Source organism: Chiloscyllium plagiosum, unplaced genomic scaffold (genome assembly GCF_037043375.1).
Source record: "Chiloscyllium plagiosum isolate Xiang-an unplaced genomic scaffold, Cpla_swu_hap1 HiC_scaffold_14, whole genome shotgun sequence".
NCBI lineage: Eukaryota > Metazoa > Chordata > Chondrichthyes > Orectolobiformes > Hemiscylliidae > Chiloscyllium > Chiloscyllium plagiosum.
The window spans coordinates 37,221,861-37,238,190 of record NW_028270152.1 but is presented as its reverse complement, the minus strand read 5'-3'; the positions used below and the strand labels follow the sequence as shown (position 1 = coordinate 37,238,190).

Sequence of the window (16,330 nt, the reverse complement as noted above, 5' to 3'; positions counted from 1 at the left end):
TAATGAGGACCCTTGCACCAGAAATATAAACCCACGATTGCAAATGACTTTGTAAAATAAAATTTTAAAAAAGATTAAAATAAAAAGTCAGCACTAACATTCTTTCTTAGGTCATTCGTAGCTAACACTTTAATTGTAGGTTCATGGTTTACACTCAGTTGTAATGGTGTGGAAATGTATCCTCCAGCCGGGGCTGTGATTCTTATTCAGTTATAAATCGCTTCTGGTTTTAGGTGGAACAAAAAGCATGAGCAATAAGTTGCCAATGGGTTGTGAGTGGTCGAACAGTCGGTGTGAAATGGCGAGGGGGTTCCCCTGGCTGGTGGGGAACAGGACAGTCAGCTTTAAAGCTGGGGCTGGGGAGGGAGCGGCGCATGCGCGGCTGGTCGTCCCGCTTGCCCGCGGGAGGAGTCAGGGCTTCGAGTTGAGGAGGAGAGAGTGAGGGAGTGAGGGGGGAGTGAGAGGGAGGACAGGTGAGATCCAGGCGCTGGAGCAGAGAGCACGGAGCCCCTTGTGGATCATGGTCCTGTGTGGATCGCCCAGCCTGGATCTGCTGTGGCTGCGGACGCCAGTGGATTGTATATAAAACCTGAAGGCTGAGCCGCACAGAGGAGCTCAGGAAATACTGCAAGCAGGGAAGGGGAAGAAGAGAGAGAGAGAGAGGGGGGCGCTGGGGTTGTCGAGAGACAGATCACCCAACCCCGCAAAGCGCAGGCTTCTGACCACAGCCTCAGAATGTCAGCCAGGACTTTTGAACCATGTGTGTGGGACCGCTCAGTGTCTGCGGACTCCGCTCTCTAACAGCTCCGGACGCTGTGTGGGCTGCTGCAAAATCCCAACCCGAGTACGGACCGAAAACTTGATTCGAGGCTGGAAGAAGGAAATCTTGCCCGTTTGAACCCAGCGCCAGCGGAGATCAGAAGACTGAGAGAGAGAGAGAGAGAGAGTGCGGGGGCAGGGGGGGTTCTGCTGGGGAAAGCACTCCCAGTTTATTGCTGACGATCTGGCCAAAGGCATTTTGTTCCTGAATATTTTATTCCTTCCAAAGTGTTTCCGCACATCACGCCCACGGTTTGTTAGAAGCACTAATTATTTCTATTGCAGATGGACATTGATGTCAATAGCCCTCATTCCTTGGAGGGGAAACAGTGTTGATATTCTCCACTTGGATCAGTTAAGAAAGGGAATGCGGTTGAGACGCTTAACTCGCTGAGCCAGGTTTCAATAATTCAGTCTGAAAGCCAATTTTCATCGTGTTGATCCTCGGAGCCCTCACGCCAAGGGCATCCCGTGCCTAACCCGTTTCATGCTTTGGCGGGAGGGATCGAGATCTTAAGCACCAGATCACCGCAGAGGAGTTACCTGGTGGATACTGTAAGCTTGGATTACTTGGTGACCGCTTTGCCAAAGAAGTATGGGGGTAGGTCTGCCATGAGGCTGCAGGATCGTCCGTGGTTTTGTTTTTAAAGCAAAGATGTACAGTGTGTTATCTTATAAAGGAACTGTGCTCTTAGTAACCTTTAACATAAGCGTGCGGTAGCTGTGCGAATCATGACCATTTCTACCATCGGATGCTGTAGTAAACTATCATTAGTCGCTACAAGTATGTGTCGGTTTAGAAGGGAACCTTGCTTTTTTTTAAACTTGGGCACTGTATAAAGACTGCAGAGCCTGTTCCTTACGCGAAGTGGCTTTTATAAATTGCACCCAGGCAGATTGCGATTTATTACGCCAACTAAGACGTTTCTTTGAAGCTTCTCCGAGCTCACCATCTCAATGGTTCTCTATTTGAATGCTAACTGTTGTACATGACAGGAATGTAATAACAATGACATTACTGAAGTCCAGTCAAGAACTGGCTTCAGTTTGGGTGAACATGCACATTGTCTCAGATGGTAGTGCAGGTATTTCTGCCCACACCGTGTGAAAATGGCCCTTCCCCCCCCCCCACCCCGGGATATTTATGACTTCGATGTGCACAATTACTTTTAAATCGTAAAAATATTACAAACATATACTTTCTAAATTCTGTGTAACTAACTGTATTTTCCCAAACGGTGTGTAGCTCCATCTAGTGTGGAGTGACCCTTCGCGCGTCTGTTTCATTCCAAAATATAGCTCAGGTTAATCTCTTTAAAGACGCATAGCTCGAGCTGAACAGCCAAAGGGAGCTAATAAAAAACTATATCACAGTTTTTAAAAATGTCACAGTGAACAAAATAATGCCGAGGTTTTGTATGCCAATAACGTAGTGCAAATAAATATTTTGTTTTCCGTTAGACATCACCGTTGAAGTCAAAGGGGTGATTTTAAATCACACTTAAGTGGCCCCATGTCAGTTTGCTGAACTGCCACTTCGAGAATGTGGAAAAACACAACCACAGGAAGTTGTTCCCATGTAATGATTCCTGGTTTTTCACCGTGCACACTGCTGCGGGGGGAGAAAAGCAACAATCCGTGACTATAACGAATATGATTTGATTTACAACCTGCTAAATTCACAATTTTAATTGAGTGCCAAAGAAGATAGAGTCGTCCACTGGTCTCAAATGACCATTGAGTTGAAGGCTTGTTAACCTCAAAGTAGTGTTTACTGACCCGGGCAGGGGCAGCTTCTGAAAGAATATGTTTCAGGGCTCCGTCACAGAATGACAAATCAAAGCTGATTGTCCCCGTATACAAAAAACAAAAGTTGACAAACCTAAGGCCCGAAATTTTCAGCAGCATCAAACTTCAAGCATGCAAATGAAAATGAAATTCGGGCCATTTGAAGCTAGTGGATTGGCAGTGCCGGGGAATCTCTACTCGCACGGCTACCCGGGTAACATCATCATTTGGAAAGAACTGCGAAGATTAAGATGCCGGATTTTCTTAGTTTGCACACATGGTATGGCTCGAATTCCACTTTTAGCTGGAAGATAGCACCATTATTTCGAAACACTCAAGCAGTAGGTGACCCTCAGCAGAACGATTGCCAGTGCTTGCAAGCGGCAGACCATACATTGGAGAACAATTGGGACTGCGTTTGCAGTTCCGGATGATCACCAACTTTATGCTGATGCCTTTAAGCACAACGAACGGAAAGAGTGTCGTGGGGCAGGGTTTTCTCTCCCTTTCCCCAGCTTTATATACAGTTGCAGGCCAATTTACATATTTTTATATTCAGAGGAAGTCTTGCATTATTACAGTTTGCCTGACGCGACCTTTTTTTAAAAAAAAATCTCCCTGAATAGTTCAGCCGGCCGACTTAATGGGATCGGACATGTAGGAGCGAATTCTCTGAAATTAGAAGGGGTCCAGGCATCGGACAGGGAAGTGTGTTTAGAAAAAGATGCCTTTGGATAGGGGAGAAGGGGGTCTTATTATGGCGCAGTTTCTAACCCGGGCCTGAAACAATAAGTTGTTATTCCTGTTGATTGTGAGGGGAATGGGGGGAGGGGGGGGGGTGGTTGGCTATAATTGGAATCAATAGACTGTCTGCCTTGAGCAGAAATAATAATCGCTGAAATAACGTCGTATAATTGGCTTCTGATTCTAAACTCTCCGAAGAGAAGGAGGCACTCTCTTGGGGGCGGGGAGATGAGAGCCTGGCGTACAAGGTTCCTTACCTTTGCAGGAGGGTACATGTCAGTGTCTGCATGTTCTGGAAAACTTTACTAGAAGTGGCAGGCTCTCTGCTGTTGGGGGAGCGTGAGGAAGTGAGTGTTATTGGGGACGATGAACTCTTGTGTTTGAGATTTTTTTTGGTGGTGCTGGCTACCTTGTCTTCCTCCAGTAACCCCCCACCTCAACTCTTGAAGTTGGAAAACAAATTGCAAACGACTCGTCAAATAGGTGGTATTGTTTTTGTTCGTAGGAATTCAATAGCTGAGACTAAACTTCTCCAGAAGATGTCTTAAGATTAACAAATTAATGCTGTATTTCTTGCTAACGATTAATTACTTGCGAAGTTCCATCATTTTACATATTCATTTTAATGAAGATGCTTGCCCCAGCCTATTATAATACTGGACGCTTGACTTTTTTCTAATCACAGCCCGACTCCTTAACTTACACTGAGCAGTCCAAATAAGTCAATCGATGACTATTTCTGGAATTTTATTTGGGAGAAATAGCTTAGATGTGGAAAACATCAAATGATACAAGGGCTTTCTAAAACACCTGGACAGACGATTCTGTTGAAACTGACTGCGGTATGCTATGGAAAGAGTGAGGAGCAATAAATTTACAGATTTCTACATAAAAAAAGCTACCTCCGTTTCAGAGGTGTGATGTATATCAATTGAAACCAACACAATCTATTCCACAACGATTGTTATTTTTGGAATTGCAGCAAATGCATTCAGTTCGCCATTTTGACGAACACAGGCAGGTAACCTTTCAGTTCACGTCGAGTGGAAACTATTTCGAAGTCTCACAGCTATATCCTCACTGCCCCCAATATTTTGTTTTCGGAGGTGCCCTGGCTCCCTCCCATTAGATCATTCGAGGGGTGAGGGAGCCCCCATGTGTCGAACACAAGATTTCTGAAATCATTAACCCCTAAACTGATTTTGAAGATACCTTCTTTGCCACTTTGACGGGAAGTTTGTGTGTGTGGGCGGGGGTTGGGGTTGGGGTGGTTGATGCAGTTTTGGAATTTAACTTCTACGTTTCGGAACCAATTTCAATTCATACAGCCAGCGATTTCTAAGTGGTTGGGAGTTAATTCTTCTGCGTTGGTTGAACATATTAAATAGATAAAGTGTTTTAGATCGACTGCAAATTCTTCTGACAGTTTATTTTCAAAACAGACGAATTGTGAAAAATAAATGACCGTAGGAAAATCAAATCAACAAAATAGCCCGCAGGATGTCATTTGTAAAGCTCCTGCCTAACTCCCCTCCCTCCCCCAATGAACACACTTTTCTTTTTTTTGATGGTTATCATATAATCGTATTACGGAAGTAACGTTCGCATTGTGAGGAAACCTCATCCATCCACTCTCTGCTATTTGCGGTGCAGCAATCTGTCCGAGCTGTGCAAAGTAGTCGCTGGCTGTAAACTGCATTGAGCTGAAATCCTTTGTTATAAACTAACAGCCGAGTGCTTCTAGCTTCCTGATATCTTACGAGAATAGACGATGGTTTTGATATTGCTTTTCAATTTGGCTTTGGACGTTGGAATTTCCAGATAAGTAAGAGTATCTGGAGACAGGTTTAATGATAAATAACCAGGCTGTGACATCTAGGTGATAGATGTGAGGTTGCGGATATCAAGTAAAGTCGCTCTGTGCTTCATCATGTTTGGGACAAAATCAGTGCAGAAGTTTGGACGGCTGTCTGTCAGCTCTTTTCCCACTTCTCCATTTCTCCTAAAACAAAAGCATTCGCCACTTCCTCCAGTGAAAAGCTGATTTACTATTTGTTTTCTAAGAGCATTTAAATGAACAGAAAAGTCACGGGAATGGGAGAAGTGTAGATCACTCCTAACTGAACAGCAGCAACAGAAAGAGGACATGAAATTGTTGGGCTTATCGAAATAATCTGTTTCCTTATAAGGTGCTGTAGTTCTGCTTTTGAAGGTGTAAATGATTCTTGGTTCTGAATCTTAACGAGTCAATCTCTGTTCTCATTTTGCTCTGTCACCAGCTCTAATTAAGAAATCAAGAGTTTTTCACGTATATTACAGTATGCTGTACAATCCCCACCCAACCCATGTGACTGAAACAGTTTCCTGTTTAAATATTTCTGCTTAGGAAGATATTTACATAACTTTTTGATGATCTCCTAACATGTACTAAGTGCACTTAGTGCAATTTATATAAACAAATATTGTGACTGCTAGCGGTAGTGCACTTATCTCGCATTGATTATCATCAAACAGTCGTAGAAGGACGGTTGACTCCACACAATCCTATCATCTGTTAGTGTATCAGATTGCAGTCTGAATATTTCAGTGATAAAACATTTTTAACAGGCCCAGAACCGACAGAACGTTTTATAAATTGGCTTAGACTCGGGAAATTAAAGTGAATCGCGCATTAAATAAAAACAGTTAAAGACCTTGGGAAAGTGAATTTTCTTTTTTCATAATAGTGTCTTTAAACTCAGTTGCCACAAACTTGTCTGTGGACACCAAGCCAAATATTTCGTTTCATACTTAATAATTTTATTAGTTTATATCTCCTTTGATAAAAAAAGGTCAATTTGCCCACAGAACTATTGCTTTGGATCTCTTCAGAACGGGTTTGTTGTTAGAAGTAACTCTCAAAAGAGTCGGCTACTCGGCTATAGAGGCCACGGGATGCAAAAGTCACCTCCGTAGCATCTTGCCTATTTTAATTTCAAACGGTCACATCGATTTTCGTTATTGTCAATAAAGGCGTATTGTATTTGCCTTATAAAAAATGTATCTGACGTGACTAGATATAATCCAGATATTCATCAGCCCTCTAATTTTAGCGCACTTTTCCTTACTTTCACCATTTACAATGGGAGTTTTCGTGTGGCCAACAGAATTGGGTTTGTATTGACTAGGCTTGTTGCTGTTTTGGTTTAAAACTCAGCATTTTTGTAAATTATCGCAAGAGCGTTGAATTCTTACTGGAAGCAAGAACTAGCGTTTGAAACTTTATTTTCACCTAGTAACTACAGATGGGTTTGTTATGATACACGTTGATGCGTATAGTTTGTTCCTCAAAACGAAGATCGTCTCAAGATTAGAATAACTGAGCTTTCTGTGGCAATGTACCAGGTAGTAGCTTGAAGTGCAAAATCATGTTGCATGCCTTTTGGCTTAAATTACAGACATTAATTGCAACGAAAATCATTGTCTCCCCAATTAATTCTTGATAAAATTTTAATTTTTGATCCAATTCCATATTATAATCACTGTTCCTTTTCATCAAGGACTATACTAACATCGTGAATATTTCAATTTCTTCAATTTATAATCTTATCACGTGAATATGACAACATAAGAAAAAAAATCTGACTGACTAATAATCTTTCCACGTGTTTTGCACAGATACCAAAACCTTCCTCTTATAAGAAAGAAACCTTTTTCACATACTGTAGTCGCCTCTTCACTGACTGCCAATAGTATCTGAAAAGTGGGTGTGTAAATTTCTATTATTTTTGTGCGTAAATTACCATCTTTAGTCTTATCTCAGTGCAGAATCTAATGGAGATATTTACATGTTCTTCTTGGATAGGTTTTATTTGAGACAATAGACTGCTATTTCTTCCAATTGGAAGTTGCTCGAAAATGGACGGCAATAAACTTTGTATGTAATTGAAGGTTAATAATGCATCTGATCCCCATTCTTAAGAAAAAAAAACTTCAATGCTGAGAAATATTCAGAGAGTACCTGTTGAGGACACCGGACCTATCCGCTGCATAGATTTTTAATACATCTATTTTCAGACAGTATTGTAACGAAGGATAAAGGGCATAGCGTTACCCTTTTTTGATCCGTGGACTGTTTCCTGTTAGTAATGGTAAAACAAATCCAGCCTCTATCTTTCTTGGGTTAACCGAAAGCTGATTTGAAGTCGGGTGTTTCGGGGATGCTGGAAGTTGGACGCCCATTTAAAAGCGAGGTAGTGATGCAGTACCTTCATTTTCAATATTATGCCACTTGATGGGTACATTTAAAAGGTGCCAGATCAATCATTAGACATTGGTAGAATGAAAATCTATTGTCAAAGTACTGTTATGTTTTAGTCTGGTGGAAATGTAGTAATTTTGAGCATGTTGGTACACAGGCAAACTGAATGTAACCAATTTCATTGGTCAAAATCCTAGTGTAACTGTTAGACATTAGTGGAGAAAAAGACTATCTGAAACGTTTGATTTGAAAGCGAAACCTTTGTGTTCATATTTTAGCTCAGTCGAGCCACCTTAATTCCCTTCCCAGTCGACAGCCTAGTTTTTCGCTGAACTTGCCCTGTCACCGTTTCATGGTGGTTCAGCATTATTAGTCGGTTGGCAGCAAGTTTTCATACATATTTTCACGCCAGCAGTCCAACTTGTAGATCAATGCAATCATATCCGCATGCACAGTTCTGGCAAGCAATCTGAATGTTTTGCTTTGCAAGCGGATCGCAAAATTCACTGCTCTTTCTGTCCATTTGTTTGCTTAGTGGGAGTGTATTAGTTGAAACCCAAACATTTTAAATGTCACCCAGGTATTCGCGAAAAGCCCTTTAGGTTTCAATGTGCTTGCAAAACGGAGGTGATTTTGTCCACTCCTGAGATGGGAAGACTTGCCAAACATTGTCTTTCGGCTGCCTGTCAAAAGTAGAATGAGATGTTAGAATATGTAAATTGCTGATGAAAACTTATGTCTAACAATTTGATATCATGCTTCACCAATAGAAAGCAGCAGGACGAATTATGCAACTGGTGTAGAACTGCAGTCTGAAATTGGAAACATGGACCCAACTAGGTTGGAAATGGAAAGGGTCTTTAATTTATGGGCGCGGTGCAGTTCTATTTAAGATTTCTTGAAAAAAAAAGTTAGCTACACCGCAGCTTGGTAACATAGAGAACAGATGTTCCTATGGTCGGATTTGATTAAACATTGCTGACGAAAGCATTTACATGGCGTTGTAGAAAATAAAATACTTTAGAAATTTCATACTTTGACAGTTAACTGGAGGTCGACAAAGTGCAGGGAATAAACTAATTATTAAATAAACCAAACTCCTTCAAGTTTTGGCTTAACTTCATTTTGGGTGAGTCATTTTTTTTTGTTTCAACGTTTCCAAATGCAAGGGATCATTTAGAGAATTGCGTTTGATGTAACGTTTGAGTTTTGGATCGGGTGCATGCCTTGGATTGGAAGCACACAGTTTAGCTGTAACGATTTATTGAGTTGATTCGATTGAGAGGTTTAGAGGACTGTAAACATAAACTCTTCCTTGTGTGAGGCTGAGCCCCTAATATTTCCAAAAGTGTGGACTGTACATAACACTAATTCACAGCAATAACATGTATACTTGTTGTGAGTTTTCAGGTCGAGGGGTTAGATTTGAATTTTAAATATAATGTTCTCTCCATGCAAAGGAAATATGGTCTCTAGGATGGTCCTCAGATCGACGTGTTCTTGCTATACCGCATTCTCCTTATACATTAAGGGTGGTGGTGGGGTGTTTAGGATGTGACGTGTGTGCACATTACAAAGTTAATAAAATGACTTTCTTTTTGGTATAATCACTTTTCAATATCTGCCTTTTAACGTGAAGTCGCATTGCTGAAAACTAATTTCTTTTTCCATACGTAAATCTTGACCTGGATAGAAAGTGATGCTTGGCTGAGCTTTCCTACATTTTACTCGTTTTAAATCGTTCGGGAAGAAGGTGTTCGGGTTTCTGAAGTAGTTGCCACCTGTTGGCGAAGTGTTATTTCCCGGGGGAAACATCCCGTATCAGTGGAGGTGTCAATTCAAGTCTTCCGTCCCACTTAATTAGCCAAAGCTGGGAGTAGAAATGGAATTGAAGTGTGACAGAACCGTTTTTCATGTGTAATTCATCGACTTTTGCCCTGCAAAAATAAAATCTAGTTAGATCCTCAATCAGAGCTCAACAGTGACGTTAGCTCGAGGTTACAGTAGGGTAAAAACAATGACTGCAGATGCTGGAAACCAGATTCTGGATCAGTGGTGCTGGAAGAGCACAGCAATTCAGGCAGCATCCGACGAGCAGCAAAATCGACGTTCCTGATTTTTGCCCAAAACGTCGATTTTGCTGCTCGTCGGATGCTGCCTGAACTGCTGTGCTCTTCCAGCACCACTGATCCAGAATCGAGGTTATAGTAATCAGTGCAGGTACTAAGGGCCGAATGGCGTCCTTCCCTAAAATTCTGTGCTTGTCAGGAATTATAAAGTCGAGGAAATATGACTTGGATTGGTATTTCTATATTTAAAGGGCGGTACAATGGCTTCAGTGAATAATAGAGAAAATTATCTTTAAAGAACCAGTTATTTGATCTCTTGCTCTAAAATCAAACGGTTTTTTTTCCTGACAGCAGTCATGTTTCTTGCACGAAACGGGAATATGTTTATCTCCTTGTGCATATGAACCTGTCTGAAGGCTCAGACTGCCCTATAATGTTAGACCATTTCTCATAGCCTATCTCATCTGTTACGACCAAGATGTAGAAACGGACCGTTGAAGGACGCTAATATTTAATATGTATTGCTTCCCGAAGATTAGAACGACTTTAGAGGCTGCCACTTCAGAATATGGACACGTTTCTTCCGATAATTATCTGTTGCGTTTTTATACTCAAACCACCTCTTGGCAAATATTTACACGTAAATTATCACCTCCGTTGAGAATAATTAAGGAGACTTCTCCCCTTTCCTTTGGTTATTTTGGCTATATTTCAAAACTATCAGAAACAGGCCTGTGCAGGATTAGTTGAATTCAGCCTTTGCCAACAGGTCAGAGGATGCTAAAGAGCGTCAAATGTTCATTTCTATGGACTTTTCAATATTGACATTAACCGTCCAAAGTCATAGATCTTGGTTTGTCCAATTTTGGTTCAATGAAGAAGCTAAGCTAAAAAACGGTGATTCGGTTACACTTCAGTCTATTGTCTGTTGCGCCCCTGAATATCCCACTTGAGGCAGAATAGCAAAGTTATATTCAAATTGTGGTTCTTGAGACTGATCTGGTCCGGGCTGCAACTGTTCGCCAATGACAATGATTCAGATACATCTGGTAAATTGTCCCAGATGTGCGTGAGTTAGTGTAATTGATGGTCAGCCAATGAAGGTTAGAAATGGTACTTGAACAAAAGGAGCTATCTTTTCACCTAAAGGTACGTGTTAACATTACTGCATTACCAGTCATCATTCTTGTGAACGTCTATCTATTTTCATCGACTTCCTTGATGTGTATGGTTTCTGATTTATGTTGTGCAGGGTGGTGGAGAGACAGTGCAAAGGGCGGTTTACTCAGCTTTGAAAAGTGCCATGGCCTGGAGGTACCTGCTGGTTACTGCCACTCTCTTATCGGGCTGCAAACAGGTCCTGGTAGAAGCAAGCTCCTGGTGGTGAGTTCCACTTTTTAAAAGTCTAATTAATAAGTGTGATCCTTATTAAGCGTTAACGGTGCAACTTTGTGTCTGAGTTGCACGGTTATGGGGTAAACCCGTTGAAATCCCGTGGTGTAGACATCATCCCAGTACAAAGTCCGCACATGTGATCCCTTCATGTGTTTTTTTTTTAACTACAAACGACATTAATACCGTGACATATGCTTAACATATCTGAAATGCAGAGTCCATTTCCTCAAAATGTTTATCAAAGCGGTAAACTGTGAAAACCAAACCGTCGGCTCTGAGGTAAATGCTGCCTCACGGCGTCACGTTATGCAATGTGGCCTTTTACCATTATTAAAATCTTGTATTAGACCGATCCAAGTAATTGACAGAATTAAAGAACGTCCCTTGTACAGATGACTTTACCCCAATTGGTGTCTTTACTTTTAAGAATTCTGCACCATCTGGGAACTAAGTTCTTTCTGTGCTGGGATAATCATGCTGTTTGTATTTTCACGATATTTTCCTCACAACTGTATTTAGAGACATAGAGCTGTATGGCACAGAAACAGACCCTTCGGTCTAACTCGTCCATGCCGACCAGATATCCTAAATACGTCTAGTCACATTTGCCAGCATTTGGCCATTATTCCTCTCAACCCTTCCAATGCATATACCCACCCAGATGCGTTTAAATGTTGTAGTTGTAATTGTCAAAATGAGTACTTTTTAAGCTGATAAATGTAAAAATATCTATCACTTAACTTAGCTGATAACTCACATGCAGTACTTTGTTAAGAATTAATTCATGACAATCATCTGAGATATTCTGTTGCACGTAACTGGGCAATCCCAACACCTGAATAAATCTGGCTGGCTACAATAATCTATATTTAAGTCAACTGAATTTAAAATAATTCAACCGGAGCTGTGAAGGAAGTACTGAGTTTTTTTCCCGTGTTAATTAATGCTGTTTACTGTTACACCAAATCTACTTTTAAATATTACTATTGTTTTCTTTCTTGGATGGTTGTTAGCAACGGTATTTGCGAAAGGAATGGTTCACCAGTACTTTCAAATTATTAAAACATTTAATTTTCAAATGTTTAATATATACCTATAATTGTCCTAATGTCTTAGAGTTGATTTATACCTCAATTGAGTTAAATTTCACATAGACTTTTTTTTGTACTTTGTCTTCACCATTTTCTACCTCTTCCATAGTTCCTTAAGACTATGCTTGGTAGATTATGAGTTTTGTTTTTGTCTATCCTCAAGTTCCCTCACCAAAATCTTCCCTTAAATGACAAATTCTTGGCAATTGTGTTTGGAGAAGACATCTTTTCCTAAACTTTTTCTTTTCCCCACTTCAGGTCTTTAGCCATGAATCCCATTCAAATACCAGAAGTGTACATTATAGGAGCCCAGCCTTTGTGTAGCCAACTGGCTGGGCTTTCTCAAGGCCAAAAGAAGCTTTGCCAGTTGTACCGGGATCACATGCAGTATATTGGAGAGGGCGCTAAAACTGGCATCAAGGAATGCCAGCATCAATTCAGACACCGGCGGTGGAATTGCAGCACTGTTGATAACACATCTGTCTTCGGCAGGGTCATGCAGATAGGTACATTTTCCCCCAAAATTATGCATATTGTATTAGAAATTGTAGTTTGTGTGTACCCATGTATACATTTGTCCAAGTATTTTTGCATTTCCTAATAGCTTTACAGAAATATATAAATTGTGACAAATCTGCCTTTGTTCATACAATTCCTGTTGAATAGACCTCCTTACTATTTTTCTGCTTGAATGACCTAAAGCCTGTTCATTTTTATTTGATAGTTTGCCTTTTATATTTCCTTTTAAATAATCTGATGCATTTGTATCATCACTAACCTTTCCATGAAGTCACATATGAGAAAAATCTTAATGACAGCAACTCATTATTAAAACAAAACTACATTTTGAACAGGTAAATACATAAACTACAAGTAATCTGCCATCATACTTGTAATAAACAAATTAATTATATATCATCAGCATATTGAAATATTTCGTTCAGTCAGAAACCTCACCAATAGTAGGACACTGTTACATTCAAAGACCATATGTACAAAGTACACCTTGTAACCAGTAAAAGTATTAATGTTTGTAAAATCTGGATGAAATAATCTCTTTTACTAGTAGTTGGTTACTGGTTAAAGGCACTCATTAGTTAAAACAAACAGGGATATGCACTTCATGATTTAATTGTTTAAAAACCCAATCCCTTTAATGGGTTTGACCTCATCAAGCATTTTAATTCTACATGTTTTGCACAATTTGAGAGAAGCAGTTTTAATTTTTAGAAGTTGACGTGGATGACAAATGTGGTAATGACAGCTACATCTTCTGGTTTTGGGTTGGCCTTGGATAACCCACATCAAGAGAAGAACCATGCTAAAACTGCCAAAAGTTTAAACTATTTATGTTTGAATGTAATATTTTTTAATCTTAGAAGCAAACAAATACATTTATTAAATTTTCAAGTCTGCTCACTTTTTTTTATAATTCCATTCAATATTTATCCCTCAACAACATCACGTAAACTAAGGATTATCTGGTCATTATCACATTTTTTTTGTTGGACCTTGCTGTGAATTAACTGCCTGCTGCATTTTCTATATTAATACATTCAGTGACACAGCTTCAGAAAGGGAAATTCATTGACTGTAAATTGCTTTGGGATGTCTTGAGGTTATGAAAGGCACAATATAAATACATGTCTTTCTTTTATAAACTATGACAGGCTTGACTTCTAGGCTCAAAGAACTGTCATAGAACTAAGTTGAATGTTCACAATTTTTTTCTTCTTAATTAACCTTAGCATAGTCAAACCTATGTAAATTGGTTTAATTGCATTTTTCATCATGGGCAGGGATTGTATTCTTCACTCGTTCAACCATTGTACACTTACCCAATCTTGGCCAGTATCCAGTGACACCATAGTTCTAGTTTATTGAAATATTGGAAACTGCAATAATTGCAATTCCTGTTTGCATGTTACTCCAAATTACAAGTCAATCTGAAAACCATGACCTGATGATAAATCTGAACAAATATTGCCCATTGCTCATTTCTTTTGCAAGTAATGATATAATGACTCAGAATCATTTTCTGTCTACTTCTGTACACTTTTTGATATTATATTTTTATTGCTCTTCTTTCTTAATTGAGCTTTGACTATTGTGTAGAATCACTGGCAAAGAGCCTTGGGGTGAAAAGCAAAGAAACTAGCTTGTGTTAAGTTACATAGTTGTTTTGTATTTCTTCTGTATCTGATTCTATGTGGCCTCTTGAAGTATTTCTTTAACTACCATACAAGCTCCTTGCCTGCTTTAAATCAGCACTTTATTCAAAGTTCCTTCTTCTTAAAATGACAATTGAAAACTTAATCCAGACCTTTATTAAGAAAAATGGCAAGTAATCTTTACAATTTTTTATAGTAACAAATGGAATGTATTCTTGTATCAATCTTAAGCAGTTATTTGGACATATATATTTCTTATTAGACTTTTGGTACAGTGTTGAATAGAAGGCAGGAGTTTTCACTAGGTTATGCTGTTCTCTCCTGTGAAATTGAATGGAAATTCAAAGAATTTTAAATACAAATTGTGTCCTGTACAAATCAAATTTCTGCAATTGTTTGCACTTGTGTTACATATATACTACTTGGAAGGCAGCCCCAAATCTTCAAGATTGGTCACACCCCAAATCAGATTAATCACTATTGTGAATTTCTAATTACTCCTGTTTGCAGGCCTTCAAAGAGCCTCTTAAAATTAAGGCACCTTTTACAAGTTTGTTTTTGTTAACTTTCTAAGAAACTGACTACTGTACTGTAATATAATTTGTAACTGGCTCTGTGTAGACTTTTGAAAAGTCAATTTCAGTTTTTAAGATCAGGCTACTGACAGATAGTCTAAATCACTATGATTAAAATTTTTACTTGGTGTTAGATTGATTTTCACCTGTACCAGTAAAACTACATTAGATTATTACTCTTATGTATGTAAGGAAATATTCATCACAGCAAATATTTTTTAAAACAAAATTCTAATATGTTTCCTACTGCACTGACTGTGTTGATTTGAAATGAAAAAATACTGCTCAATAGTGGTACAATTTTGAACACAATTTATGTCTGGCCCTCTGGTTGTATTCAAAAGAGAAACACGTGGCATAGTTGACTATTCATGATGTAGCTAAAACTATATATACAATGGTTGGAGTTTTCAAATTAATTTTAGAGCAAAGTTGCAAGAAGCTCTGTTAAGATTTTATTTTCAATTTGTTTTTCTTTAATTCACCAAGAAGATCTAGATTAGAATATTATGTGCTAATTCTATAGAAATAATCTACATATTCTTTAATATAATGCAGGGACATACTGTAATTATTTGAGACAGTCATCTGTGTTGCATAGCTTTGACATGGAAAGAGTTTTCACCTTTGTTTGTGTAGCATGTAATAAACACAATCATTTCATTTTCCCAACAACTGAGGGCCTTCTGGGTCTTCCGCAATAAACCATGATAATATGCCGGAATTATTACCAGACTGATTTTGAATGTGCGTGTTTTTAAAAAGAAATGTTGATTGATTTACCCTGCTGTATTGAAGCCTTTTATAATTCCCACTAGGAAGCCGAGAGACTGCGTTCACCTATGGGATCTCAGCAGCTGGAGTGGTGCATGCAATCAGCCGTGCTTGTCGTGAAGGGGAGCTGGCTACATGTGGCTGCAGTCGTGCTGCACGGCCCAAGGATTTACCACGTGATTGGCTATGGGGTGGCTGTGGAGATAATGTAGAATATGGCTACCGGTTTGCAAAGGAGTTTGTGGATGCCAGGGAGAGGGAGAAGATCTATCAGAAAGGAACGTATGATAGTGCCAGGACATTCATGAATCTTCATAACAACGAGGCTGGAAGAAGGGTAAAGTGATATTACCTTCTTTGAATTTATTGAACATTAATGTATATTAGTAGATTGAAGAGATATTCATATAGTTTTTCTTTCCCTTTGCGATTTCTTTTTTAAAATTAGCTGTAAATAGCTTTTTTTCCACAATTACTTGTGACCAATTTTACAATATCTCAAATTATCAATTACACTCCATGTATAGCCTGTGAGTCAAGAGATTAAAAAGTTCATTCCCCATTTGTGGGGTGAGACTTTAGTGAGATATTGAGGTAATGCTACATTGTCAGATGTTCTGTCCTTCAGATGAGAAGTTAGACATTGTCCTCCTGTTAATTTTAG

General features: G+C 39.2%; 1 protein-coding gene across 2 annotated transcripts in view; it reads left to right on the top strand.

The window, feature by feature from the left end:
* Positions 1-476: 476 nt before the first annotated feature.
* wnt5a (wingless-type MMTV integration site family, member 5a) overlaps positions 477-16,330 on the top strand; it is a 28,779-nt gene continuing 12,925 nt past the window's right edge. Inside the window, exons 1-4 of one of the 2 annotated variants that reach the window (XM_043708088.2) lie at positions 477-1,420; positions 10,913-11,043; positions 12,405-12,652; positions 15,711-16,003. In XM_043708088.2, the coding sequence (XP_043564023.2) occupies positions 1,415-1,420; positions 10,913-11,043; positions 12,405-12,652; positions 15,711-16,003 (678 nt within the window). In that variant the 5' untranslated portion in view covers positions 477-1,414. Of the gene's footprint in view, positions 1,421-9,855; positions 10,810-10,912; positions 11,044-12,404; positions 12,653-15,710; positions 16,004-16,330 lie in introns of those variants that run through there. The other variant, XM_043708087.2, reaches the window with a different exon arrangement.